Source organism: Pecten maximus, chromosome 18, assembly GCF_902652985.1.
Source record: "Pecten maximus chromosome 18, xPecMax1.1, whole genome shotgun sequence".
NCBI classification, from domain to species: domain Eukaryota; kingdom Metazoa; phylum Mollusca; class Bivalvia; order Pectinida; family Pectinidae; genus Pecten; species Pecten maximus.
The window spans coordinates 30,013,677-30,041,448 of record NC_047032.1 but is presented as its reverse complement, the minus strand read 5'-3'; the positions used below and the strand labels follow the sequence as shown (position 1 = coordinate 30,041,448).

Below are 27,772 nucleotides of genomic sequence, written 5' to 3'. Positions count from 1 at the left end.
GGAAGGTTAAATTTATCTTTAGGACATCTTTACAGAGTGTAGGGAAGGTTAAATTTATCTTTAGGAAGTCTTTATAGAGTGTAGGGAAGGTTAAATTTATCTTTAGGAAGTCTTTATAGAGTGTAGGGAAGGTTAAATGTATCTTTAGGACATCTTTACAGAGTGTAGGGAAGGTTAAATTTATCTTTAGGAAGTCTTTACAGAATAATAGGGAAGGTTAAATTTATCTTTAGGACATCTTTACAGAGTGTAGGGAAGGTTAAATTTATCTTTAGGATATCTTTATAGAGTGTAGGGAAGGTTAAATTTATCTTTAGGAAGTCTTTACAGAATAATAGGGAAGGTTAAATTTATCTTTAGGACATCTTTACAGGGTGTAGGGAAGGTTAAATTTATCTTTAGGATATCTTTATAGAGTGTAGGGAAGGTTAAATTTATCTTTAGGACATCTTTACAGAGTGTAGGGAAGGTTAAATTTATCTTTAGGAAGTCTTTACAGAGTGTAGGGAAGGTTAAATTTATCTTTAGGACATCTTTACAGGGTGTAGGGAAGGTTAAATTTATCTTTAGGAAGTCTTTATAGATTGTAGGGAAGGTTAAATTTATCTTTAGGAAGTCTTTACAGAGTAATAGGGAAGGTTAAATTTATCTTTAGGAAGTCTTTACAGAGTGTAGGGAAGGTTAAATTTATCTTTAGGAAGTCTTTACAGAGTGTAGGGAAGGTTAAATTTATCTTTAGGACATCTTTACAGAGTGTAGGGAAGGTTAAATTTATCTTTAGGACATCTTTACAGAGTGTAGGGAAGGTTAAATTCATCTTAAGGAAGTCTTTATAGAGTGTAGGGAAGGTTAAATTTATCTTTATGACATCTTTACAGAGTAATAGGGAAGGTTAACTTTATCTTTAGGAAGTCTTTATAGAGTGAAGGGAAGGTTAAATTTATCTTTAGGAAGTCTTTACAGAGTGTAGGGAAGGTTTAATTTATCTTTAGGACATCTTTACAGAGTGTAGGGAAGGTTAAATTTATCTTTAGGAAGTCTTTACAGAGTGTAGGGAAGGTTAAATTTATCTTTAGGACATCTTTACAGAGTGTAGGGAAGGTTAAATTTATCTTTATGACATCTTTACAGAGTAATAGGGAAGGTTAAATTTATCTTTAGGACATCTTTACAGAGTGTAGGGAAGGTTAAATTTATCTTTAGGAAGTCTTTACAGAGTGTAGGGAAGGTTAAATTTATCTTTAGGAAGTCTTTACAGAGTGTAGGGAAGGTTAACTTTATCTATAGGACATCTTTACAGAGTGTAGGGAAGGCTAAATTTATCTTTAGGAACTCTTTACAGAGTGTAGGGAAGGTTAAATTTATCTTTAGGAAGTCTTTACAGAGTGTAGGGAAGGTTAAATTTATCTTTAGGACATCTTTACAGAGTGTAGGGAAGGTTAAATTTATCTTTAGGAAGTCTTTACAGAGTAATAGGGAAGGTTAAATTTATCTTTAGGAAGTCTTTACAGAGTGTAGGGAAGGTTAAATTTATCTTTAGGAAGTCTTTACAGAGTAATGGGGCAGGTTAAATTTATCTTTAGGAAGTCTTTACAGAGTGTAGGGAAGGTTAAATTTATCTTGACGAAGTCTTTATAGAGTGTAGGGAAGGTTCCTTAACTCAGAATCCCCCTTAAATGCCAGAAACCCTTCATGTGGAAAAGTTTATTTAAGGAGTTTCATTAAGTTATAAACGTTTATGAAACCGGAGTTTGATCTACAAGAGCTAACCCTTCGTTTCACTCGATCAGATTTATGCACTTGACAGTCGATGGGGGCCAATAACTAGACTGGCCCCCTGTCTCTAGAATATGAAAATCATAAATAAAATGGAGCTTCATGATTTTGGTCCCTCGGATATGCCTGATTTTTAAGTTACAAATTAGGGGCAGATAATCTAGTATTATAATTTAGCTTGGCCATTCTGAACGAACAAAAACTGAGGATCTGGTGGTCAGTCTAGCCAAGAACATCTATGTCCAATAAAACATCATACAAACTACATCATCTCCCGTGGATGGGGTAAGACCGTGTTTTACAGTATGCCACCAAACTAGGCACATATGGCTTGCTGATCTTAGTGAGGCGTGGCCGGAATCTAAATCAACGGCACCTTTTTTTAGAAGAGATATCTTCAGTGTACCGGTCTGTGAGAACTATCTTTACACATGGACCCGCCATCAATGTAGGGGTACATCACATTGACTTTAATTCAGGTCGAAACTTGTGTTTGCTCTTTCATATATTATATTAAATACAACAGGTAGTATCGATATTCGGAACTTCTCGCTAAAATAAGTTAAATTTGGTTAATCTTTCGTTAAACTTGGTCAGTTTTTGTGTATATAAATGACTTCGTTATTTGTTCTTATGGGTCTTTTCAGTATAGATTTACAAGTAACAAGTATATAATACGTATAGAATGTTTAGGATATCTCTGATCTTACATATATGATAAAGTCATTCGAATCCGAAATCTGGGATCTAATAATTCTATTTTTATTTTATTTTTTCTATACCTTTTATTTTAATTAATATAAAAACATTGCAGCGTGTACATTGATGGTATATTTTTTTCAAATATTGCATAAAACATTTTTAAAAGTTAAGGTGACTGTTAAAGTAATTACGTATAAATTGTCTGTCTTGTAAGAAGTGTGTGACGTCATTTCATTGTTATATTGATCAACAAATGCTTTCGTCGATTGCATGGATGATGGATAAGTTTTAAATAATATATTTATAGGAAAATATACAGGCTTTTAGACTAGGGTTCAATTAACACAGAAATATTGAAAACCATACCAAAACGAGTTTAATTAAGTTGACAAGTTAACTGATATAAATGATAACTACACAGAATTATGTTAAATATTAAATTTTTAGGTTTCTGTCGAGATAAGTTAAACAGATACTGAACTTATTTACCTAAATATATAGCGTGTTTTTACAGAGGGAATCTGGGCGGGTTCAGAGGCCTCGTCTGTGAGCAATCTTCATTAGTCGATTCGAGATCTCTCGCGCACGGTTCGGTTTTCACGATAAGGAACCTCGTATGGTAGGAAGAGTAAAACTGGAACCGCCGTGTGAGACCTAAATTTTGAAATTGAATCTAAAAAGTGAATTTAAGTGGTTGAACTTTAAAGAATTTACTAATACATTCCAATATGTAATGTGAACTATGAACGAATCATAAACACGAACCTTGGACTGGGATTAACATTATTGGTGTACCGATGACGTCACAAAATACAGCGAAGGATTTTACACTATAATCCAGAGTGAGAGAACAGTTTACAACATTTCATTTACAACAGTGAGCTCCCCAGGGACTGATGGCGAAGATCACATCGGATTGAACTCGTCGACCTTTGATCACGCTCTGCACGAGATCAGCATATCAGTTTTCGCCAGTGCGTTACAGTTCCATATCTTTGGAATATAATATACAAACGCCACGTGTTCGTGGTCTGGTCAGTCAAACGACACATTGTTGGGGCGTTCAACAAAGTGAAAACGTGTGTGGTTGTGATAAGATAAACAAATCCAGCTACATGTATGTTGTATACATGTGTTAGAGCATGTCAATTACACGTTTGTTATTAATCAACAAAGTGATGTTTTACTCATTAACGAGAAACTATTGTTAGAGTGGGAAACTTCGGAGAAGTAAGTGTACTGTGAAAGTTTTACAAGTAAAGTCAAAATAATCCTGTTGATTTTGACCTTGTATAACTTTATGAGGAACTGACAAGTTTCCCCTGGTTCCAAGGACCCATGTTCATACATACACACATGTAACATAAAACACGTGTAATGCACACGCTCTCTGTCTAGTGAGTTGTCAGAAGGTTCCGTTGCGTATACACCTAGTCTGTGGGCTACCGAAATAATTAGACTACCATTCTAACAGACCAACTCCAAGATCAGAGAGTGGAGATAAGACCGTTTCTCGAGTCAGATATATATATATACACCGACAAAAACATCAACCTCGGAATGCCATGTTGATTACGGTTAGAATGAATCTCCCCTCTCTGGGGCCCCCGAAACGAAATGCAGAAAAGAAAGCTTAGATTTACGGTCGGTATACTCATATAGGTGTAGCTACGTCACGCACGGCCCGAATAAGGGTAACCATATACTCAGAAATTGATGACGTAGTACACATTACAAGTGCACTAGTTTGGAAACATCGGAGAGGAAATATTCTGGAAAAGACATATGAGAATAAGTGTAAAAGCTACGAAGAAAAGAGAATAGATGAACCGCCATTTTGGAATCTTGTGATAGTATTCGAGGGCGCTGCCGGGGGAATTTCGTGATTAAGTGTGAGTAATTCTGCTAAGATATATCTTGGAATATTACGTGTAACACTAGGCATACACCAAGATGAGTAGCGGAGGAAAGGAAGAGAATCTTGAGGTGATATGTAATGTGTGTGACAATTTTGAATGTCATGTGTTCAAGAAGAATGTGTGTCGAAATTGTTTCCATAGCAAAGAGGAGCATGTCTCCAGTAATGGCGACCAGGAAGTGTTGTCAGGGAAACGGGACATCAACCAACCATTCGATGACACCGGTAAGTCTAAAGACTTAAATTTATTGGGTGATAAGAACCGACCAAAAAGTATCGTTGGACTCAGTAAATCATCGTCAGACATTTTGAAAAAATCTACAGAAAATTTGAAAGATGGAGCTGATGTCAAAACAGATTCCAAAAATAAGGGAAAACCACCGGAGACCGCCCCTAAATCAAAACCCCCCGAGACGGCCCCCAAATCTAAAGCACCAGGTAAATTGGTGACAGGGGCGTTGAGCGTCAAGGAAAGACTGGAACTAAAACAGAAATCGGGGGCGGCGTCAGATTCTAGCAAGAAACCTGCGCAGAGCACGGATCCAGAGGTCAAAGGTAATGTGTCATCACTGTCGACGTCACAGGGTTCAAAGAAGCAGACGACAGCAGACAATAAAAACACTCCAGTGGAAACATCAGACACCAAACCGGGAGACAGTAAGAAACAGGGGCTGACGACAACTAAGGTTTTCACTAACTCCAAGCTCGCGGGTAGTTCTTTACTCTCGCAGGATAAAGGGCTGTTATCAAGCTTAGGGAAAAAACAGCCCTTTGATAAAAAGGATAGTGGCTCACAAATACAGGCAAAGGACAGTATTACGTCTGACAAAACCACTTCAAAAACATCAACAAAATCGGAGGAAACTAGCAGCAAAAAAACATCCATAACTTCATCGAAAGCGGACGACGGTAGTAAAGTAAAGCAATTAGCGGCAAAATCTGAGGAATTTGGCAGTAAGAGCAAACACACTACATCAAAACTCGACGACAAGGGGAAGGTGACCACTTCAAAAACAGAGGAAATTTCTAATAAATTCAAACAGCTGAGCGGCAAATCACAAATTGGCAGTAACAAAGACGGACAGATTGATACAAAATTTAACAGCCTTGGTCGTAAGAAGGTGGGAGTAAAAGATAAATTAGGTGATACTAGTACACCTACTGGCGATAGCAGCAGCAGCAGCTCAGGTACTGATAAGTCCTCGTCGTCAAAGGAGCAGGGCATTTCGCACCGGGCTACGTCAGACACAGGCAGCGCTACAGCAACAGGCGATAAACCTACTGCACATTCTTCCCCTGGCGTAAACAAATCACTAACCAGTAGTTTGACCTCGCGCTTCGGAGGCAGCAAGCATGGGACAGCTCCGGACAATAAATCCGAGGCCGTTCAAAATGGAGCGGCGACGAAGGGAAAACTTGAGCTTCTTACAGCAGAAAAGGCCAAAGTAAACGAAGAATTAGATTCACTGAGGAAAAAATTAAACGACATGGAAGGAAAATGTCATGTTCTCGAAGACGAGAATAAGAGGTTGAAAGACGGAATGACGGAAAAAGAAAGGGATGAAAGCAAGGTATTACTGGCAAAGCAAGATGTTGAGAATGCTATTGTTGGGCTGAAGGGTCAATTAACTTCCATGGAAGGGCGATGTTTAAAACTAGAGGAGGACAATACCTTATTGTCCGATAGACTTAAAGAACAACACGTACAGCAGCAGCAACACCACGAACAAAACATAGAAAACCATGACGTCACTACAGAAATAGCCGATATGGAACAACAAGTTGACGCTTCGGAAGCTATTGTTTCTGATCTTCATTACGAAAACGAGGAGTTACGAAAGGAAATTCAAGATCTCAAAGTAGAAATGGATGAAATGTATGATAGCTTCCGAGATCAGGAAGCTGAAGAATTCCGGGACCTCCAACGTGAACTTGAAATTACTGCAAAAAATTGCCGTATTCTTCAGTTTAAATTAAGAAAGGCAGAACGTCAGAATGAAAGCGTTGAAGCTGATCGCCTTCAGTATGAGGATAAACTTCGGACGTTACAAAATCAGTTTAAAGACGAAGATGCACGCGCCCATATCAGATCGATTGAACAGGAATTACAAATGGCAAAGGAAGTGTCAGTTCGTTTACACGACGAGTTAGACATAATGGAGGACAGAAGGTCAAAGGTCGAAGAAGAAAACTTGCATCTAACTGACATTCTAGAAAAATCGGATAAAAAGCAGTTTCGCCTTGAGATGGAAATAGATAAGCTAAAGATAAAGTAAGTATACATTTGTTTGAAGCACGACCAGTTACAATAGTCCGTGTGTTTGGTTTGCCCTTACCATTTTAGTTGTATTGCCTATGTTTATGTTATTTGGCTGATTAATGAGATAGTTATATCAATAGTTTAGTAAAACCTCGTTATAGTGACACCGTACCTTTAATGTAATAACAAATTGTACTGACACCATTAAGTGTTAAGTGGATAAAACGTTAGTATACTGAATCCACTGGTTCAGAAATAACTCGTAATACTAGCACCAATAGCTTGGTATAGCCTCATTATACCGACACCAATTGCTTGGCAAAACTTCCTTATAACGCCACCGATAGCTCGGTGTTATTATAGTCACACCAATATCTTGGTATAGCCTCATTATACCGACACCAATAGCTTGGTATAGCCTCATTATACCGACACCAATAGCTTGGTATAGCCTCATTATACCGACACCAATAGCACGGTGTTATTATAGTCACACCAATAGTTTGGCCATTTTATAGACTTCATAAGCTGGGTAAAACCTCATTATACTGACGTCATTAAATGAGTAAAGTCTCTGACGTCATTAAATGAGTAAAGTCTCATTATACTGACGTCATTAAATGAGTTAAGTCTCTGACGTCATTAAATGAGTAAAGTCTCTGACGTCATTAAATGAGTAAAGTCTCTGACGTCATTAACTAAGTAAAGTATCTGACGTCATTAAATGAGTAAAGTATCTGACGTCATTAAATGAGTAAAGTCTCTGACGTCATTAAATGAGTAAAGTCACTGACGTCATTAACTAAGTAAAGTATCTGACGTCATTAAATGAGTAAAGTATCTGACGTCATTAAGTAAGTAAAGTATCTGACGTCATTAAATGAGTAAAGTCTCTGACGTCATTAAATGAATAAAGTCTCATTATACTGACATCATTAATTGAGTAAAGTATCATTATACTGACGCTAATAAATGAGTAAGTTTCATTATATTAACGTCATGAGCTCAGTAAACCTTCCTTAGTATATACTTTATTTCGTTTCATACAGACAAGACAAAATACAGCACATATCGCTTCAACACTGAACAGGATATGGAAACAAGCTGTAAAGCTATGCTAAACCACTTCCCTTCAATTTAAATTTACAATATCGAGATGAAAAAGATCAGCAATAAAACAAAATGTGAAAGAAGATTTGATTAAATTATAAAATCCGTAAGTTTGATTCGTCTACTGACTATACTTCTATAGGAGGGGGAGGGGGCAAGGAAGAGGAGACAAGTGTGTGGGTGGTGAGCTTGTCTGATTAATTATTTTTCGATGGTTGAAACCGAATCAAAGCTTTCATGATTATGAATGTCTTCAAACTGATGAAGAAAAATAAACAGGATAATAAAATGATTTTGTCCTCAGGTACGCGATTTAATTCCAAAGTGATGTTAGTATTATATAAGAAATCAGAAACGTTTAGTAGCTATGATAAACTTTGAAACACAGCTAACAATTCACTATTTTGTTCGGAGGAAAGGGTCACCATCTCCAAATAGTAACATTCTTTCTGTAAGTTTATATAATGAGATATTGGATTGGTAAGTCGTGCGGAGATTATCGTATATAGGGCATCGCAAAAGATAGTGGAACTTGTTCCTTAGAATGCCTCCATAAGGGACGTCAGCATGATGGCGTTGTCTCTGTCAACGTATTAAAAGAAATGTTGAAAGGGAACAGGAGGATAGCAGAAAGCAGAATCAAGTAAAACCAGCGTATGTTTTAAAGGTTTTCTTATCTAGAACAAACAGGATATGTCATGTAGCCTTTACACCATATTAATGTATATTTGTAAGTAGACCGGTAATCGTGGGTTCAACTGATTTACCATCTCTATTTGCGGAACAGATAAGAATATAAAGATATTAAAATCTATCATTTTATCTTAAAATGGAGGAAATATTTACACGAAAACGTAATAACCTAGTTTATCCTTGTTTGTCGTAATGTTTGTATGTTTGTGTTTTGGAAACAATGTTGTTCAAATGAAGGGTTGTTGTTGATGGTTGCTATGTCAGATATTTATACAGTGTATTTAGTTTTACCACTACCTGTTAGAAATTTACGAATAATGTTGAAGTTTAACTAAACATTCTTTGAGAAAGATCTCTAACTATGAAAAAGAATTAGTAACATGTAATAAAACCCTAGTTTGATAGCATTTAAGAATTGGCTTTAACTTTAAATACACATCCACATCAATATGCACACGTGTAAAATATAGGCTTGTCAGTAAAATATCACATTAAGATAATTTTATAGCAACTGTGGAGATCTCGATAAATCTGTGGAACCATTACAAAAATCGAGATAACGCAAAGGGAGAATGGGTACTGACATGTGCACGTGTTGTACGGGCGGTATAGCATTTCACTAGATAGCACGTGTGCATCCCGACCAAACCATATGGCAGTAGTTATGTATTAGAGCTAATAATATCTCGCACGTGCTTGCTGCATTGTCTCAGTTTCTGTGGAGATGCATAATATTTATCTATAGTTCGTGTATCTTATAGCGCTCTGGATCACGGGTATGGACAAAAAGTATTAAGGACGATATTCATTACTTATAAGTGTCGTAACGCTCTGGAGTACGGATACAGAGGAAAAACGTATCAAAGATAATATTTATTATTTATAAATCTCATAGCGCTCTAGAGTACTGGAACAGACAAAAGGTATCAAATATGATATTTTGTTTACATTATTATATATTACCGGGAAAAAGAAACAAGTTTGGTTTTTCTAATATAACTTTAGACACGTGGTCTAAATCCACTTAAATTCCACACTGAGCTATAAACTCCGTGTACTGTGAAAATGTTCTTCAGTTAAAATTCAGTGAACCGTGATCCCGCTCGACGCTGCATGCCTTCGGTATATTTTTCAAGAAAGCGTACATCCGGGCTACTCTTGCACCATGTATGCTGGTAAATCTTTACAATTCGAACATTGGAACAGTGCAGATCATTTACATAATATTTCTTTTCGAAGCGGTTGCACAGCGAAATGCCGCGTTTGAGTAAAGTAGATTAGTTATTGGGTCATTGCTCATATAATGCAGGTGCATCACAACGTCACGTAGCCCAGACAATATGGTGTACATGAGATAACAATATCCCGTTTAGTTGGGCGTCTCAGATCTAGAGTCACAAGGAGTCTGGGTGACCGCCCCAGGAGCGGACGACCGCGCATTACGTCACGACGTCAAGTTAGAGGCATACATCTCTCGCACCTCCGTAACCGATTTCAGACGGTTAGAAATAGGCTGCGGGAGTTTCATTTCAAACCACGGCGTCCCTTTGTATGTCCACCACTTACGCAAAGGCGACGCCAACGTCGAATACCGTCAGATTGATGACAACATGTCTGTCGGCGTCGAGGTGAGCGATATTCTGACGCTTGCGTAACGGAAAGCGACAGATTCGGTGTAGGGTCTGTTAAGTGGTTATCGGTGGTAATCTTACAGCAGTAAGATATCGAGATCAGGTCTTGAGACCACACGTTTTCCCCTCTTATCCATCATCAACGTAACATTACTTTGCAGCAGGACAATGCAAGCCCCCAAGTTGCTAGGGTTTGTCGTGACGTTAATTTCTGGCTCAAAACAACGGTCCAGTTCTAAATCGACCACCAAACAGTCCAATCGAGCATTTGTGGGACGGGCTTGACGGGAGGACTAGGGAGCGTGTCAACGTCCCCTATAACGTCGCTCAATTACACAGGCCCTTATTCAGGAATGGAATTATATCCCTCAAATGGCAATAGAAACATTTATGGGATCAATGTTAAGGAGAGTTAGAGCAGCGACTAATGCAAGGGTGGGCACACACGCTACTGAATTTGATCAGGAAACGGCGTACGGTTCCCTTGTTTTAACGGTATTTGTGATAGGACAACATATCTCTGAACCCTGGTATCCGTTAATTATTCTTTTTTGAACCCCTTCCAACATATCAATATATTTAACCTAATGTGGATACCATACAGAATTCGAGTGCTCTAAGTAAAATCTAACAAATTTTATATGAATGTGGACAGTTCAAACGAGCTTGTATTTCTAACCTGTACACCTATTTAGTCTTAATAAGTAGAAACATTGTCTACATGTACTACAATATCATTTTCATGGCATTCATCTTCTAATTATTACATCTTTTCAGTTAATGGTTCGTTCTCGTAGCGTACGGCCTATGTGCGTGTATTAATTATCTAAATGTCTCAGTACTGTGGTATATATAATTATATTTATTACATAATGCGTTTGATTTTCCTTAACTCTAAACATAAGATATATTTTGAACTATTGCACAGGCTAAATGACTTATTGCACGGGCACGTGCAAACTATTGAAAGCCTGTGACGTTTCGGAATTGTGTCCTACCCTTTCAAGCGTCTAAGTCACTCAGATGTCAACACTGCCGACGACATTCGGCCTCGTGCAATACAACATCAGTCTATTACTAGAACCTCGTGTCAAATATTCGGATATGCCCAGCACCCAGAGTATCACAAAAAATATTACTGTGGTAGTATATATGCACATACAGTAATTCGGTATACGTATCTATATATATAATTATCTATGTCTCAGAACTGTGGTATATATAATTATCTATATATCTCAGAACAGTGGTATATATAATTATCTATATATCTAAGTACTGTAGTATGTATAATTATTTGTATGTCTCAATAATAATTATTTATATATCTCAATGTTCTGGAGTCAAGGTCGTGATATACAATCTTCATACATAAATGATACTGTACAGTTTGTGATATTCTCGGTTATCAAACAAAATGCGAAAATACTAGAGTCAACATGGCTGTGTTGGGCGAAATTTAATACCGGAGTATTAGTTCCGACGGTGACATCCGCGAAATATTCGTCCCGTGAAATGTAACAACTACTCAGTGTTTGTCATCAATGTGTAACAGGGAGCTGTGGATTACGAGGATCAAAAGTTAATGTAATATATATATAAATATATACATGTAAATAATTATACGCAACGGGAAAATGTTGTGAAAGCTTTTAAACATTTTCGTCATGTTGGTAGTTATTTATCTGTAAATAGACCTGTGTATATCACAATCAATATACCTTAATCCAGTGGAAATTACATTTTTTAAATAACTTATGTACGTGTTATGTAAAGATCCCAAACTGATCCCCATTAAATAGGATTTCGTAAAACGATAAATGAGACGTACACGAAAGGTATGAGATTAAATACTCAACTACAACATGTTGAATTTCACAATTTGTGATTATTAAAGCAGACAAAAACCAAATGGAAATCCTACGGTATGTTCAATTGTATTACGTGTTTTAATCGTCAAGCCAATATTTTCTTGGTGGCGTCATTTCAGTTCTCTGCCAATTGCATTACTGGTTTCTTGGCGATTTATTTAAAGTGCATGTTACCTTGCGTTTGGTGATAAAAACATCAAATAAAACAATTAAGGAATCACATTTCATGGTAAGCATTATTCATATATGAACTTAAAATAGACCTCTAAACTTTAGTATCGGTTAGTACATTTTTTTGGTTAATTTAACCATATAATCTCCCTCAAGAAAAGTCCTAATTGTTAAATAAACGTATATTTTGCGAGAAGTCTGCGATTTTTTCTCTCTTGTATATAATTAATCTAATACATCAACACATTTCTAATAAGATAAAAGTTGTTTTCTTCGTAAATTATGTTTTATCAAATATACCATACCAGTATGAATGTTCTTTTTTCAATGTTCTTTTGAAAGAGTACACCACTTTTTGTTTCCTCGACCAGTCGCCTTACATATTAACAGTAAGTAAAGTGAGACCAGAAATTTAGACATATGTTTGGCATGTCTTCAAATCATCCCTCAAGTTTAAGTTGGATGGTGCTGACCTTTTCTTGTTTCTTCCTTCGCCACATGCACTAGCCTTGGCTTGATGTCGGCACTTTGTATACATATACATTTTTGGCCTTTTTGTATACAAGCAAATCAATTAATGTTAGAGAAGAAATTGCTAATAAAATGTGTAGTGTTAACATCGATAAATTATTAAGCTTGTGTCCAATTTTTCCAGAAACCAGCAAAACATGTGCGATTATATGTGCATTTAGAAACCCGAACTTCTATGGAAACGCTAGAGCTGAAGCAGTCACAAAATCCGTCACAAAATCCGTCACAAAAACCGTCACAAAATCCGTCATAAAATTGTATTTCGGTCTTCCTTATGGACTTTTCATGTCGATATATTGACAAAATCGATGGGTTCCATGTTTTTCGGCATAGCCGGATAATATTCTTTTGGCCCCGGATGTGACGCGACAGGTGGCGTTACTGGTCAAGATGAAGTATGTGATTGGTCAATGTAGCGGTAAATGCAAAATACAGATATGCAGTTAAAAACGAAACAAAGTTAAGATTTAATGCAAGCTGAATAATTGGTTGCATATTTTCAAATAACACATTGATAAAATTATATTCCTGATTCAAATGAAGTCTTATTATCACCAAAAATGATTCAAACTGATATAATTTTGTTATCTGTGCTGAAACGCATTAGTTCGTTAACTTATTTCACCAGCAGTTTTACATTATAACCACCAGCACTAAAACTATGCCGTTTATCTTTTTTAAAGATATTTCTTGTTTTTAACTAATAATTGTTGGTACCACTAAATGGAAAACTAAAACTTAAAACTGAACATAGTGGATATTTGTAACACTTTATCTTGTTATCTATTAGGTAAACTTTCATTAGGAGTGGTATATTCGTTAGTTGACGAAATAGTCTCTTAATAACTAGTCAAGTGCCTGTATAATCAATTAAGTTGATAATGTGTACCTAACTATTAAGCGGCTCGGCACACAAAGTGATGGAAGAGTGTTTTGATCTTTTGGCCATTCACCACTAAAACTAGTTACAAATGTAGATCAAGGGTGTGGTTTTTGTTTACACTTGGTTGGTCTATATCTAGTGATTGTGGTTCAGTTGGTCTATATCTCGTGATTGTGGTTCAAGAGAGTATACTTTCGGGTCAGTCCTAAATCGAGACGAGGGGGCGTGATACTCCCGCATACCAAAACGAGATTTAAAACTAATTGTGGTCAAAGTCGACTTGTATAGTGTAGACGAAAGGATTTGCTGCAATCTCGTACATTTTGCACATCAGTGTACAGATTGGCTTCCACTATAACCACTATTATCCATTACTGGTAGCAATACACATGTACTTAACAGTGACTCGGAACAGACATCACCAATAGAAATATTATTGCGCTCCAACGAAATATCATGTGAACTCATTATCAACAACGGAAGATCATACTTCACCTGTACAAGGGTATATACAATATATTATTTATGAGGTTCGTTCCAAGCAATATATACCAGTACGTATATCTATCCACATATTACTTACCAACACGAAGAAAATGCTTAAAAGTATTTCTTTGGATAGTTTGCGTAGTATATATTCAAGGGGCCGATAGCTCAGTCGGTTAGAGCGCCGACCATGTATATTGTTCAGTGAGGTAGTCACCAACTACTACAAGAAGACTCTGTCTCAAAATAGACCTGGCTGCCCATGGGGCAATAATCCCAGCAAACATACCGGTATATACAGTGCGTGTATTGTGTAGGTCTATAAACCCGTGAATGTATTATTAAGTGGACCCAGAATAGTTAAATAGCGGCTGTATATCTACAGTCCCGGCTGACAGATACTGTGTATTTACTGTGATAAATATAACACATACAAGTACTTACAGCAATGCCTCCACGTACGTAAGTACTGATATAGTTTATTTGGAACAGTTTCCACGGAGACGAAACATAGATCGCTTCGTTAACCCCATACAGAGATGGACAGACCGAGTCATTATAGAACTATCCAGTGTTAACTAACAGACACACATGGACAGACCGAGTCATTATAGAACTATCCAGTGTTAACTAACAGACACACATGGACAGACCGAGTCATTATAGAACTATCCAGTGTTAACTAACAGACACACATGGACAGACAGTCATTATAGAACTATCCAGTGTTAACTAACAGACACACACGGACAGACAGTCATTATAGAACTATCCAGTGTTAACTAACAGACACACACGGACAGACTGTCATTATAGAACTATCCAGTGTTAACTAACAGACACACGGACAGACAGAGTCGTTATAGAACTATCCAGTGTTAACTAACAGACACACACGGACAGACAGTCATTATAGAACTATCCAGTGTTAACTAACAGACACACACGGACAGACAGTCATTATAGAACTATCCAGTGTTAACTAACAGACACATGGACAGACAGTCATTATAGAACTATCCAGTTTTAACTAACAGACACACACGGACAGACAGTCATTATAGAACTATCCAGTTTTAACTAACAGACACACATGGACAGACACACACGGACAGACAGTCATTATAGAACTATCCAGTTTTAACTAACAGACACACATGGACAGACACACACGGACAGACAGTCATTATAGAACTATCCAGTGTTAACTAACAGACACATGGACAGACAGTCATTATAGAACTATCCAGTTTTAACTAACAGACACACACGGACAGACAGTCATTATAGAACTATCCAGTTTTAACTAACAGACACACATGGACAGACACACACGGACAGACAGTCATTATAGAACTATCCAGCGTTAACTAACAGACACACATGGACAGACAGTCATTATAGAACTATCCAGTGTTAACTAACAGACACACACGGACAGACAGTCATTATAGAACTATCCAGTGTTAACTAACAGACACACATGGACAGACAGTCATTATAGAACTATCCAGTGTTAACTAACAGACACACACGGACAGACAGTCGTTATAGAACTATCCAGTGTTAACTAACAGACACACACGGACAGACAGTCATTATAGAACTATCCAGTGTTAACTAACAGACACACACGGACAGACAGTCATTATAGAACTATCCAGTGTTAACTAACAGACACACACGGACAGACAGTCATTATAGAACTATCCAGTGTTAACTAACAGACACACTACTTAATTAATCATATCTATCCGCTTCGTTATCTGCTGGAATTTTAATTTTTGAAATTAGCACAGGAAGATTTTAGAAATTCTAGAACAAAGAAAGAACAGTTGTAATGAAGTTTACGGTAATGCTCTAAAAGAAGGTGACTATGCTTTTTTTCTCTGTAGTCTCACGCGTAAACATAAATCGCATGCATTAGGAGCAGATGCCAAACACATGCCCGCGCGCACAGCGTCGTCTTGGTGCAGGTCCAACGTGATTCGTTGGTGAAAGGTTGCTTTATTATGTAGCCAACATCTATATATTAGTACCTGTATGCATTCCATTTATCTTTACATCATTGTCGATTGTTCCATTAACATCGGCATATTTGTATACACATTGTTCCCGATTTAAACTGGACACCACCCGGACCTTTTTCAGGATAGTTCCTGATTCAAGAATCTGCTTTGCAATCGCGACATCTCGGCCGATTCCTTCGAGAATCGAGACCCGGTTGCCTTGGCCTTGGCCGATGTATCGATTGTCTTCGATGTATAACTGTCGGAACCACGTCCATTGCTCTGTTTGTGAGACAAACATTTGGAAAGAACCGATTCCGGTCAAAAAAATGTAATAAATTACCTACAAAGTGTTTGTACTAAACCAGCCATCTTATATACCTTTTAATTCTATGATTTCGTGTCTAAAAAAGACGACTTTTTTTCTCAAACCGAGGTATCGAATTTAATTTTGATACGATATATAATGGATGCAAGGTTACTTCACAAACAGTTAACTCTATCTACGGTACAACTTAGTTATTAGAAACTTATTTATCGGGATAAAATCAGAATTATAGAATGACCATTATTCCACAACATGTAAATAGTGATCGCCAAATATTATCAAACCCACGCAACATGTATATACAATGTACACGTGCCGCATGTATGCACATTAAATGCACGAGCTACCTACAAGCGCCCTCTAACCAGTGAGTGTATACACTTAGACGATGTAACGACTCTTAGGAGATATCGTTATGATGCTATACAGATGGGTCTCGATTATATCTGTAAATATTATGATAATTTCGTTACATAACCTATGTGATCTGATAGAATGGCGTGAAGCAATCTATAGGGGCGTATAGTTACACTGACGAGACCAAAGCGAGGCCAACCAACTTTAGCTGATAGTATACTCTGTATACATGTACACTACAATATGCTATAAATACATCGTCAGTTTTAAAGAATCACATAATCACCCCGTTATCCGGTGACTTCGCCCGTGTGGTATAATAAAATACAATACAAATATTTAAGCATTGAACTGTTACCAAATGGTAGTATACAGTCGATATGAATACAATTTGGGTGACAGATAAATAGAATGTCGCCCGTTAGGTAGGGCGACATGAAATATTTATCTGTCACCCAAATTGTATTCATATCGACTGTATACTACCATTTGGTAACAGAAAAAAATCACCAAGAAAAAAAACAAAAGAAAAAGAAAACAAAAAGGTCTTATGAAAAGCTTCTGAAAAGAACCGCTATAGGACAAACAAGTAAAACAAATAAAACAACAAAAACAGACTTTATTAGATGTGATTTGGATGTAATAATACATTTTTATCTTTATTAGATGTGATTTGGATGTAATAATACATTTTTTTATCTTTATTAGATGTGATTTAGATGTAATAATACATTTTTATCTTTATTAGATGTGATTTGGATGTAATAACTAATAATACATTTTTATCTTTATTAGATGTGATTTGGATGTAATAATACATTTTTTTATCTTTATTAGATGTGATTTACATGTAGATGTAATAATACATTTTTATCTTTATTTGAGGTGATTTAGATGTAATAATGCATTTTTTATCTTTATTAGATGTGATTTAGATGAAATAAAACATTTTTTATCTATATTCTTTCAGATTGTAGATCTACAGAACCAGCTCGCCAATAGAACCGAGAGGGAATCCCCGGCATGTGATGACGTCACAGAGAGACGAGTAAGTTATTGTATATATATACGTTAAACACCTAATCACGTTATCGATACCCTGCACCCAAATACAATATCAGATAATGCATATAATTATACTCTATCAGTGATTATCCATCGTCGTTAACTGTGCTGGTTCCAGAAAGGAATAACCGTAAAACAATTTATTAAAATGCGTATTGAAAATCAGTTAGCCACAGCTTACAAGCGCTGTCACCCTGTGTAGTCGTATTACCTATGAGGAGTAAAATCCTAGTTTCACTCGTCCGGTCGATAACATATCCGACGAAATGTGTTCATGAAAAAATCGCAAACTAAAATAGAATAATAGCATGCTAGGCCAGTCTGTGCATTTCATAAAAATATAATTTTTTTGGATATCTTCTTCCTGGGAGACCACGAATGACACAGTGATACTCTTTCCTTAGACGAAGAAAACACCCGTTACTCATAAATTAGGCGCACCTGGTCCAATTTGCGTTCCTAAATGTAGTATAAATGATGGTTGGTCTTTAACATGTAACAATATCAGTATCTTATGACTTATCTTTTTTATTTTGGTTGTCGATTCCATTCCATTTTTTTTTAATGGGGGACAGGTCGGGGTAGGTGGGCGATAGCTCAGTGGATTAGAGCGCCGGTCACGTAACCTCAGGTGAAGACCCGAGGTGCGTGGTTCGAGTCTCCCTACCCGTGGCGGTTATAGTGTTTATCGGGAAGCTGAGAAACGGGCCGGTCTGTGCTGTCCTGGTTGTGACCATGCGCAAGACACTTACCCTTATTGATATGTATGACATGCGACGGGTATCATATATGTTGTTCAGTGAGGTAGTCACCATCTACTACAAGGAGACCCGCCTTAAAATGTTCATGTTATGATAAGCCAAGCAAACAAACAAATATTTTTTACTTAAATATTAATATTTATATAACAATCCATCCTGAAAATAATAAGTAACCTCCGTGTATCCCCTGAACACCTCACACAGACACTGTTACAAAAACTAGGTCCAGAGGTTCAAAGGTGTATATCACATTGACCTGGATAGGGCAAGGCAAATTCCCCTCCTCCATAATGTACCTAAATACTATATATATATATTGTAAAAAAAAAAGTGAATAATAATATTTCATTGACAAAAATTACGGACGTCCGAGACACTATAGATACAGCCGAACTGTAGAGAATCGGGGCGTTGGAGTTGTTTTAAATGTCCAACTAAAATTTGGTCGTTTTTTCTTACGTGTTTTTACGGTATCAAATAAGCGTCATCGTCGGCCCCCGGTCGAGTAGAATTTGTAATTTGTGTGATTTAAGAGAAATTGGCGACGAATTTCACTGTCTTTTTAACTGTTCTCAACCAATACTCAACAGTAGACGTAAATATATGGCAGGTTATTACTATGAAAGACCAAATACATTTAAATTTCATGCATTATTCAATTATGTAGCACAACTTGCATTGGTATCATTGACTAAATATATTACAGAAATTAACGAAATAATTAATTCCCGATACTAATGTCCTGCTTCACCATATATTACCGTCACCTTATTGTTGTATATGTATTCTCTACATTTTAATGTGTATGAGAAATAAAACAATTTACTTGTTTGACCCGTTGGAGCACTGGCTTGAAAACCTTTGGTTTGACATAAATTTTCTTTATCGACGAATCAAAATGCGTCTTACTAATGATACATACCAATATGGCTGCGCTAAATGTGTCGGCATCATTAGTTATCTGCCAGTTTACCAAACAAACCTAACAGATAATACGACGTCTCTAATTGGTCAAATTTTCCAGAACCAATCAAATTACTAGATTTTGTTCATGAATGATTTTAAAAGTCATGAATTCGAGGCTTTTTGTGCAAGTGCCCCAACCGGATCAGTCGGAGCTATGCGTGGACAGATCACGAGAGTACCGACGATGAAAACGCATTTGAAAGAAGTACTAGTACTTAAATGTAGTTGTCGACGGAAACACCAAATCCATTATCATATCACTCTAGGCGTCACTTGCTTCCAAGACATTCTCTGAAAATATTTATACTGATAGAAGGGTTAAAGGAAAAGAAAGATTATTTTTTGTATAAGTTGGCCTACAATGCGATACGATATTTGCACTAAGATCACACACCAGGAGAGTCTCCGATAACTCAATAAATACACAAACTCTTAACTTAACTATTCAAACGAATCAGTCGTGGCAATCAGGTTACAGTACAGCCCACAGCAGTGTCGGCTACCCACAATCTCATAGAATTGTACAAAAGACACACCACAAGATATTAGCGCATTACAAAAACACTAGACATTGTTGAGTCAAAAACTGATTTGAACTGCATCAAACATCATTACATGTCCGTTTAAAGTTAATAATGTATTCACACAATCATGTAAGTAAGAAATACCGGGAAATTTTGTTTGTATATTGTAAGTAAATAAAACTTACTGTGTTTTAGCACCCTGCTTATATGTGCTGTCGTGTTTGTTAAATACAACATATCGGAATACAATGTGTTAAATGCAACTTCAGTAAAACCTCATTAATCCGTTTGTTTGAAAGATTCTCGATTATCCGGAATGTTTACATAGATTGTTTTGGTCAGGACTGTGTACAGAGGAATCTTGATAATCCGAAATGTTTACGGTATTATTTCCTTGGTCAGGGCTGTCTACAGAGGAATCTCGATAATCCGGAATGTTTATGGTAGATTTCTTTGGTCAGGGCTGTGTACAGGGGAATCTTGATAATCCGAAATATTTACGGTAGATTTCTTTGGTCAGGGCTGTGTACAGAGGAATCTCGATAATCCGGAATGTTTATGGTAGATTTCTTTGGTCAGGGCTGTCTACAGAGGAATCTCGGTAATCCGGAATGTTTATGGTAGATTTCTTTGGTCAGGGCTGTGTACAGAGGAATCTCGATAATCCGGAATGTTTATGGTATATTTCTTTGGTCAGGGCTGTGTACAGAGGAATCTCGATAATCCGGAATGTTTATGGTAGATTTCTTTGGCCAGGGCTGTTTACAGAGGAATCTCGATAATTCAAAATATTTACAGTAGAATTTGTTGGTCAGGCCGGTGTACAGGAGCATCTCAATAATCTGAAATATTTACAGTAGAGTTCTTTGGTAAGAACTGTGTTCAGAGAAATCTCGTTAATCCGAAATGTTTACAACAACAAGTGGCCGCGAAAAGATAGCGACAGTGACAGGATCTGCGAAGTTACGTCAACGCCAAATTTAAGTCGCGTACAGGATTTCACAATATTATGTGGGTTTTGGTCGTGCTTGTATAACTTCAACTGGCGACAGGAATTAAACAATATCAAATATCAATTAAATTGAATATACAGTTGTATTATCAAAAGGAAGAAGAAGAAAAACATGAAAAAAACGTAAATTATGCATATAAATCAGAAATACAATAATGTACTGGGCTAAACCAAAATAGATTTACTCGTAGAGAATGTTGTGAACCCTAAAGTAGCGATGAATTGGTTTACCATGAATTAAACATTTTCCCGGAAAAAATGTCAAAATTATTGGATTATAAATACAGGGGTATACAGGTTCTGGATTAAGGAGGTTCTGCTGATTATTTTTCTCACAGAGTGTTTGTTTGAAAGTGACGTCATGTAGATTTGTTGTGTTCACTTGTTGTCATTTGTTTATCATTTTCAGTCCAAATATTCCATTTACCTTGACAGCAGTGTGGACTAGAGCTCACATCCCTGTAGTCGGCATGACAACAGTCACTTCAGTGTTGCTAGGCGACAATACAATGCATCATGGCGGATCTTGAATCCAGACAGGAACCGGAAGCAGAGAGTCCATTTTTGAAGCGTGTGAATCGTTCCAACGTTAGTGGTGCATTGCTATAGGTCAAAGTTCAAAGTGCTTATGTGTCACTAAAGTGTGGTTGGTCTTCGCGTACATGTAGGTGTAAAGGATTTCCTGGTTTATTTGATCATTATTTTACGAACTAACAATTTGCTACAGCATGCTGCAAATGATCAAACGTGTGATCGCGCTAAAATAGCTATATATAGACATTTGTCGCTGATAACATTACAAACATAGTTCTCACGGTGTCTCAATTGTTTGAAAATCAATTTCTTTTTCAAATTGAATTTTAACACAATAAATAAATTAATATTCTTCTTTCTAGTTCTCTCTGTGTCCTCACTTATTTCTTTATACTTCACGTATTTATTTATTTATCTATTTATTTATCTTTGTATAATCTTTCGGACTACCTCGGTTCGTTTCATTAGGATGACCTCGGGTCTTTATGTTTCCAGATACACACAAAAATCACATGTATTTCAGGCGCAGAAAATAAAATGTTGAACAAAGCACTGACTTTGTCTTTTATTTCTTGTCATCATCTATTTACAGTCATTGTATCTAAATATACATCTCACTTTCAACTTTAACGATGCATCCTATTTGTATATCTATATATATCCAAATATGCCTTTTTAGCAGAACGAAACAAATGTACAAATAATTTAGAGATAGTAAAATACGGAACGAAATCATTCAGTGTAATACTTACTTACATATATTGAAACAGCATACAGTACACGTTACACTATGATTATATTCATTTGTATATACAATATATATCTTATACATATCTTAAGTAACAATTTGCATATGTATTCTAATATAGTATGATAATTAATCATGCGGAACGATTTGCATGCTTCATAGAATCTCTCCTTCCGTTCCTGGCTGCAGACAACGCTTCGCCATGCATACTCATGAAATACGGCTTTACTTATAATTTATGCAAATTCGCATGCCCATTGTTATCGATGCTTGTCTATGTTAGCCTTAGCACCTAAGTGTACTTTGTCTGTTGATATTGATATCATGTATATTTCACCTGCTTTTAGAGGCTTTATATGTTTATCATTTAGATAATACATTTATACATATACATTTGAGTAATTTTAGTATGCATGTCCTCGATATAATGACAATATATCAAGGTTTATACAGAATTGAGAAATGAAAACGAAAAACGTCACTCAATTTCCGTAACTGGAAAACTTGTCACAAAAATGTTTAAAATCAAAACTGACAGATTGAATAATAACTTATAACTTAAATGTTTTAGTAGTTATTAGTTATAGGAATTAACAAATAACCTCTACAATATGACTTCATTTTAGCTATTCATTTGATATTATCAAAATATTGAAAATATTGAATTTATCACCGTTGAAACCTTAAGGCTTCTGATGATAGAATGGTACCAGTATATGCAACATGAAAGTCATCTATATATCATTTAATTCTGTAGACTTTGGAATCGGCATATGTAGACGCAGAGCCTGAATAAAAACAAAAGGAAGAAACAAGATACTTTAACTTCTTAACAAGTGTAGGTTCCCTTGGGGAGGGTGGGTGGGGTGTGGGGGTTATGGTCCATTTACAGTAATATTCTTTAAAAACCAACTTATGACACTTGTTATACAGTTTTGAATATTTGTACGAACCTTGAAGAATATTTTATAAGGTGCATGAAAACAAGTTCCAATTATCATCATGGAAACTGTTCCTGCTGCTTCTCCGCATTGTTAACAAAACCATAGTTTAGTAACAAGCTTTAAACGTTAAACCTAATCTCATTTAGAAATACAAAGAAAACTCCCGAGACAATTTCGCTTTTCAAATCTTGTTGATATCCAAAGATACAGAATACGCACACAACGCCCGGCTTCAACACGTTATACACAATAAATCATTACGATGTACACAACGCTCGGCTTCACGTTATACTCAATAAATCATTACGATGTACACAACGCTCGGCTTCAACACGTTATACTCAATAAATCATTACGATGTACACAACGCTCGGGTTCAACACGTTATACACAATAAATCATTACGATGTACACAACGCTCGGCTTCAACACGTTATACTCAATAAATCATTACGATGTACACAACGTTCGGCTTCAACACGTTATACTCATTAAATCATTACGATGTACACAACGCTCGGGTTCAACACGTTATACACAATAAATCATTACGATGTACACAACGCTCGGCTTCAACACGTTATACTCAATAAATCATTACGATGTACACAACGCTCGGCTTCAACACGTTATACTCAATAAATCATTACGATATACACAACGCTCGGCTTCACGTTATACTCAATAAATCATTACGATGTACACAACGCTCGGCTTCACGTTATACTCAATAAATCATTACGATGTACACAACGCTCGGCTTCACGTTATACTCAATAAATCATTACGATGTACACAACGCTCGGCTTCAACACGTTATATTCAATTAATCATTACGATGTACACAACGCTCGGCTTCAACACGTTATACTCAATAAATCATTACGATGTACACATGACATCTAAGCGTCGAAGAAAATAAATGTATACAATACATCACAGTGATGTACACAATAATCAATTACGATGAACACAAGGTTCGGTTTCAACATGTCGTACATAATAGGTCATCACAATATATACAATTGTCAAACGTCGTACACAATAATTAATTTCGATGTACACAACACTTTAATATGTCGTTCACAATAAGTAATTACGTAGAACACATCATTTTAAAACGTCGTACACAATAATTAATTACGATGTACACAACACTTTAATAAGTCGTTCAAAATAAGTAATTACGTAGTACACAACATTTTAAAACGTCGTATACAATAATTCATTACGATATACACAACGCTTTAATATGTCGTTCACAATAAGTAATTACTTAGTACACAACATTTTAAAACGTCGTACACAATAATTCATTACGATGTACATAACACTTTAATATGTCGTTCACAATAAGTAATTACGTAGAACACATCATTTTAAAACGTCGTACACAATAATTAATTACGATGTACACAACACCTTAATATGTCGTTCAAAATAAGCAATTACTTAGTACACAACATTTTAAAACGTCGTACACAATAATTCATTACGATATACACAACACTTTAATATGTTGTTCACAATAAGTAATGACGTAGTACACGTGAACCCACTAATTCATTACGCTGTACGCAACAAGTCAATATGGCACAACACGTCAATCCATATTTTTTTTAAACAGCAATACTAGCCATGTACATGTAACCTATTGTAATGAACAACAATTGCATTAGAAAGTACGCAGTTACATATGTAATAATTATGGTGTAAGCTAAATGTTAACAATTGTCTACAAACTTTAGTTACACACATTCTGACCATGGTCGCTACATTGTACTTGAGTGTTGACAAATAACACTGTTACCTTTCTTTGTATGTATCTTTAGTACTTTAGACTGTTTGACAGGAAAATTGCTAGAAAATCGTAACAAGCCGTTAAACAATTGTAACTGTTGACCGGCGTTTTAACTGTTGACCGACGTTTTAACTGTTGACCGACGTTAAACGCCCACAAGCATTAAAATGGTAACGATAAAGTGTCTTTCTAAATGAGAATTGGTATAATGTTGACACAATGAAATTGTTTTGTTGTTAAAATTATAACGTAATTTTATTTTCAAATTGCCTATATCTGATAGTTTTGGGTTATTCATGTAACAGAACAGTTATGTCGTGTCTTTTGTATCGGGGAAATAGCTTTGACTGAAGACTGATAAGGCATGAAACAGTTGTATTCTGTATTTTACGAAATAGTATTACAATGTACACTAATAAAATTAAATTGTACACAAAACTTAAACAAAGTAGTATGCACGTGCAATAAACTCGTTCACAAAGGTACATATTGTGATACCTACATAGACAGCCGATTATAACAGTCATATTACAATATGTACACCAATTCTATTTGAGTAAATGAAAGAAGAATAAAGTTGGAGTCTTTGCTGAAGACTTATCGTAATAGAAATAAGGAACTAAATTAGGAGGTTAGATATGGGATACAGTTATATCTGGAGGTTAGATATGGGATACAGCTATATCTGGGGTTTAGATATGGGATACAGCTGTATCTGGGATTTAGATATGGGATACAGCTGTATCTGGGGGTTTAGATATGGGCTACAGCTATATCTGGGGTTTAGATATGGGCTACAGCTGTATCTGGGGTTTAGATATGGGCTACAGCTATATCTGGGATTTAGATATGGGATACAGCTGTATCTGGGGATTTAGATATGGGATACAGCTGTATCTGGGGTTTAGATATGGGATACAGCTGTATCTGGGGTTTAGATATGGGCTACAGCTATATCTGGGATTTAGATATGGGATACAGCTGTATCTGGGGTTTAGATATGGGATACAGCTGTATCTGGGGGTTTAGATATGGGATACAGCTGTATCTGGGGTTTAGATATGGGATACAGCTGTATCTGGGGTTTAGATATGGGCTACAGCTATATCTGGGATTTAGATATGGGATACAGCTGTATCTGGGGGTTTAGATATGGGATACAGCTGTATCTGGGGTTTAGATATGGGATACAGCTGTATCTGGGGTTTAGATATGGGCTACAGCTATATCTGGGATTTAGATATGGGATACAGCTGTATCTGGGGGTTTAGATATGGGATACAGCTGTATCTGGGGTTTAGATATGGGATACAGCTGTATCTGGGGTTTAGATATGGGCTACAGCTATATCTGGGATTTAGATATGGGATACAGCTGTATCTGGGGGTTTAGATATGGGATACAGCTGTATCTGGGATTTAGATATGGGATACAGCTGTATCTGGGGTTTAGATATGGGCTACAGCTGTATCTGGGATTTAGATATGGGATACAGCTGTATCTGGGGTTTAGATATGGGATACAGCTGTATCTGGGGGTTAAGATATGGGATACAGCTGTATCTGGGGTTTAGATATGGGATACAGCTGTATCTGGGGTTTAGATATGGGCTACAGCTATATCTGGGATTTAGATATGGGATACAGCTGTATCTGGGATTTAGATATGGGATACAGCTGTATCTGGGGTTTAGATATGGGCTACAGCTATATCTGGGATTTAGATATGGGATACAGCTGTATCTGGGGTTTAGATATGGGATACAGCTGTATCTGGGGGTTTAGATATGGGATACAGCTGTATCTGGGGTTTAGATATGGGATACAGCTGTATCTGGGGTTTAGATATGGGATTCAGCTGTATCTGGGGTTTAGATATGGTGTTCAGCTATATCTGGGGCTTAGATATGGGATACAACTGTACCTGGGGTTTAGATATAGGATTCAGCTGTGTCTGGGGTTTATATATGGGATACAGCTGTATCTGGGGTTCAGATATGGGATACAGCTGTATCTGGGGTTTAGATATGGGGTTCAGCTGTATCTGGGGTTTAGATATGGGATTCAGCTGTGTCTGGGGTTTAGATATGGGGTTCAGCTGTATCTGGGGTTTAGATATGGGATACAGCTATATCTGGGGTTTAGATATGGGATACAACTGTATCTGGGGTTTAGATATGGGATACAGCTATATCTGGGGTTTAGGTATGGGATACAGCTGTATCTGGGGGTTTAGATATGGGATACAGCTGTATCTGGGGTTTAGATATGGGATACAGCTATATGTGGGGTTTAGATATGGGATACAGCTATATGTGGGGTTTAGATATGGGATACAGCTGTATCTGGGGTTTAGATATGGGATACAGCTGTATCTGGGGGTTTAGGTATGGGATACAGCTGTATCTGGGGTTTAGATATGAGATTCAGCCGTACCTTGGGTTTAGATATGGGCTACAGCTATATCTGGGGTTTAGGTATGGGATACAGCTGTATCTGGGGTTTAGTTAATAGATTCAGCTGTATCTGGGGTTTAGTTATGGGGTTCAGCTGTATCTGGGGTTTAGATAAGAGATTCAGCTGTATCTGGGGTTTAGATATGGGATACAGCTGTATCTGGGGTTTAGGTATGGGATACATCTGTATCTGGGGTTTAGGTATGGGATACAGCTGTATCTGGGGTTTAGGTATG

The 27,772-nt window shown here is 36.6% G+C and overlaps 1 protein-coding gene across 2 annotated transcripts; it reads left to right on the top strand.

The window, feature by feature from the left end:
* Positions 1-4,032: 4,032 nt before the first annotated feature.
* Positions 4,033-22,138, top strand: LOC117316791 (cell wall protein IFF6-like). 2 transcript variants are annotated; one of them, XM_033871562.1, is made up of 3 exons: positions 4,033-6,668; positions 17,697-17,774; positions 21,490-22,138. In XM_033871562.1, exons 1-2 carry the CDS (start codon positions 4,432-4,434, stop codon positions 17,701-17,703), a joined length of 2,244 nt encoding a protein of 747 aa, XP_033727453.1. In that variant the 5' UTR covers positions 4,033-4,431; the 3' UTR covers positions 17,704-17,774; positions 21,490-22,138. The 2 variants fall into 2 exon arrangements, with proteins under 2 accessions (XP_033727453.1, XP_033727452.1); XM_033871561.1 differs by having other exon boundaries at positions 4,038-6,668; positions 21,464-22,138.
* The last annotated feature ends 5,634 nt before the right edge of the window (positions 22,139-27,772 follow it).

Bases quoted from the DNA above. Each gene is read 5' to 3' on its own strand.
- LOC117316791 (XM_033871562.1), top strand. From the start codon at position 4,432: ATGAGTAGCGGAGGAAAGGAAGAGAATCTTGAGGTGATATGTAATGTG.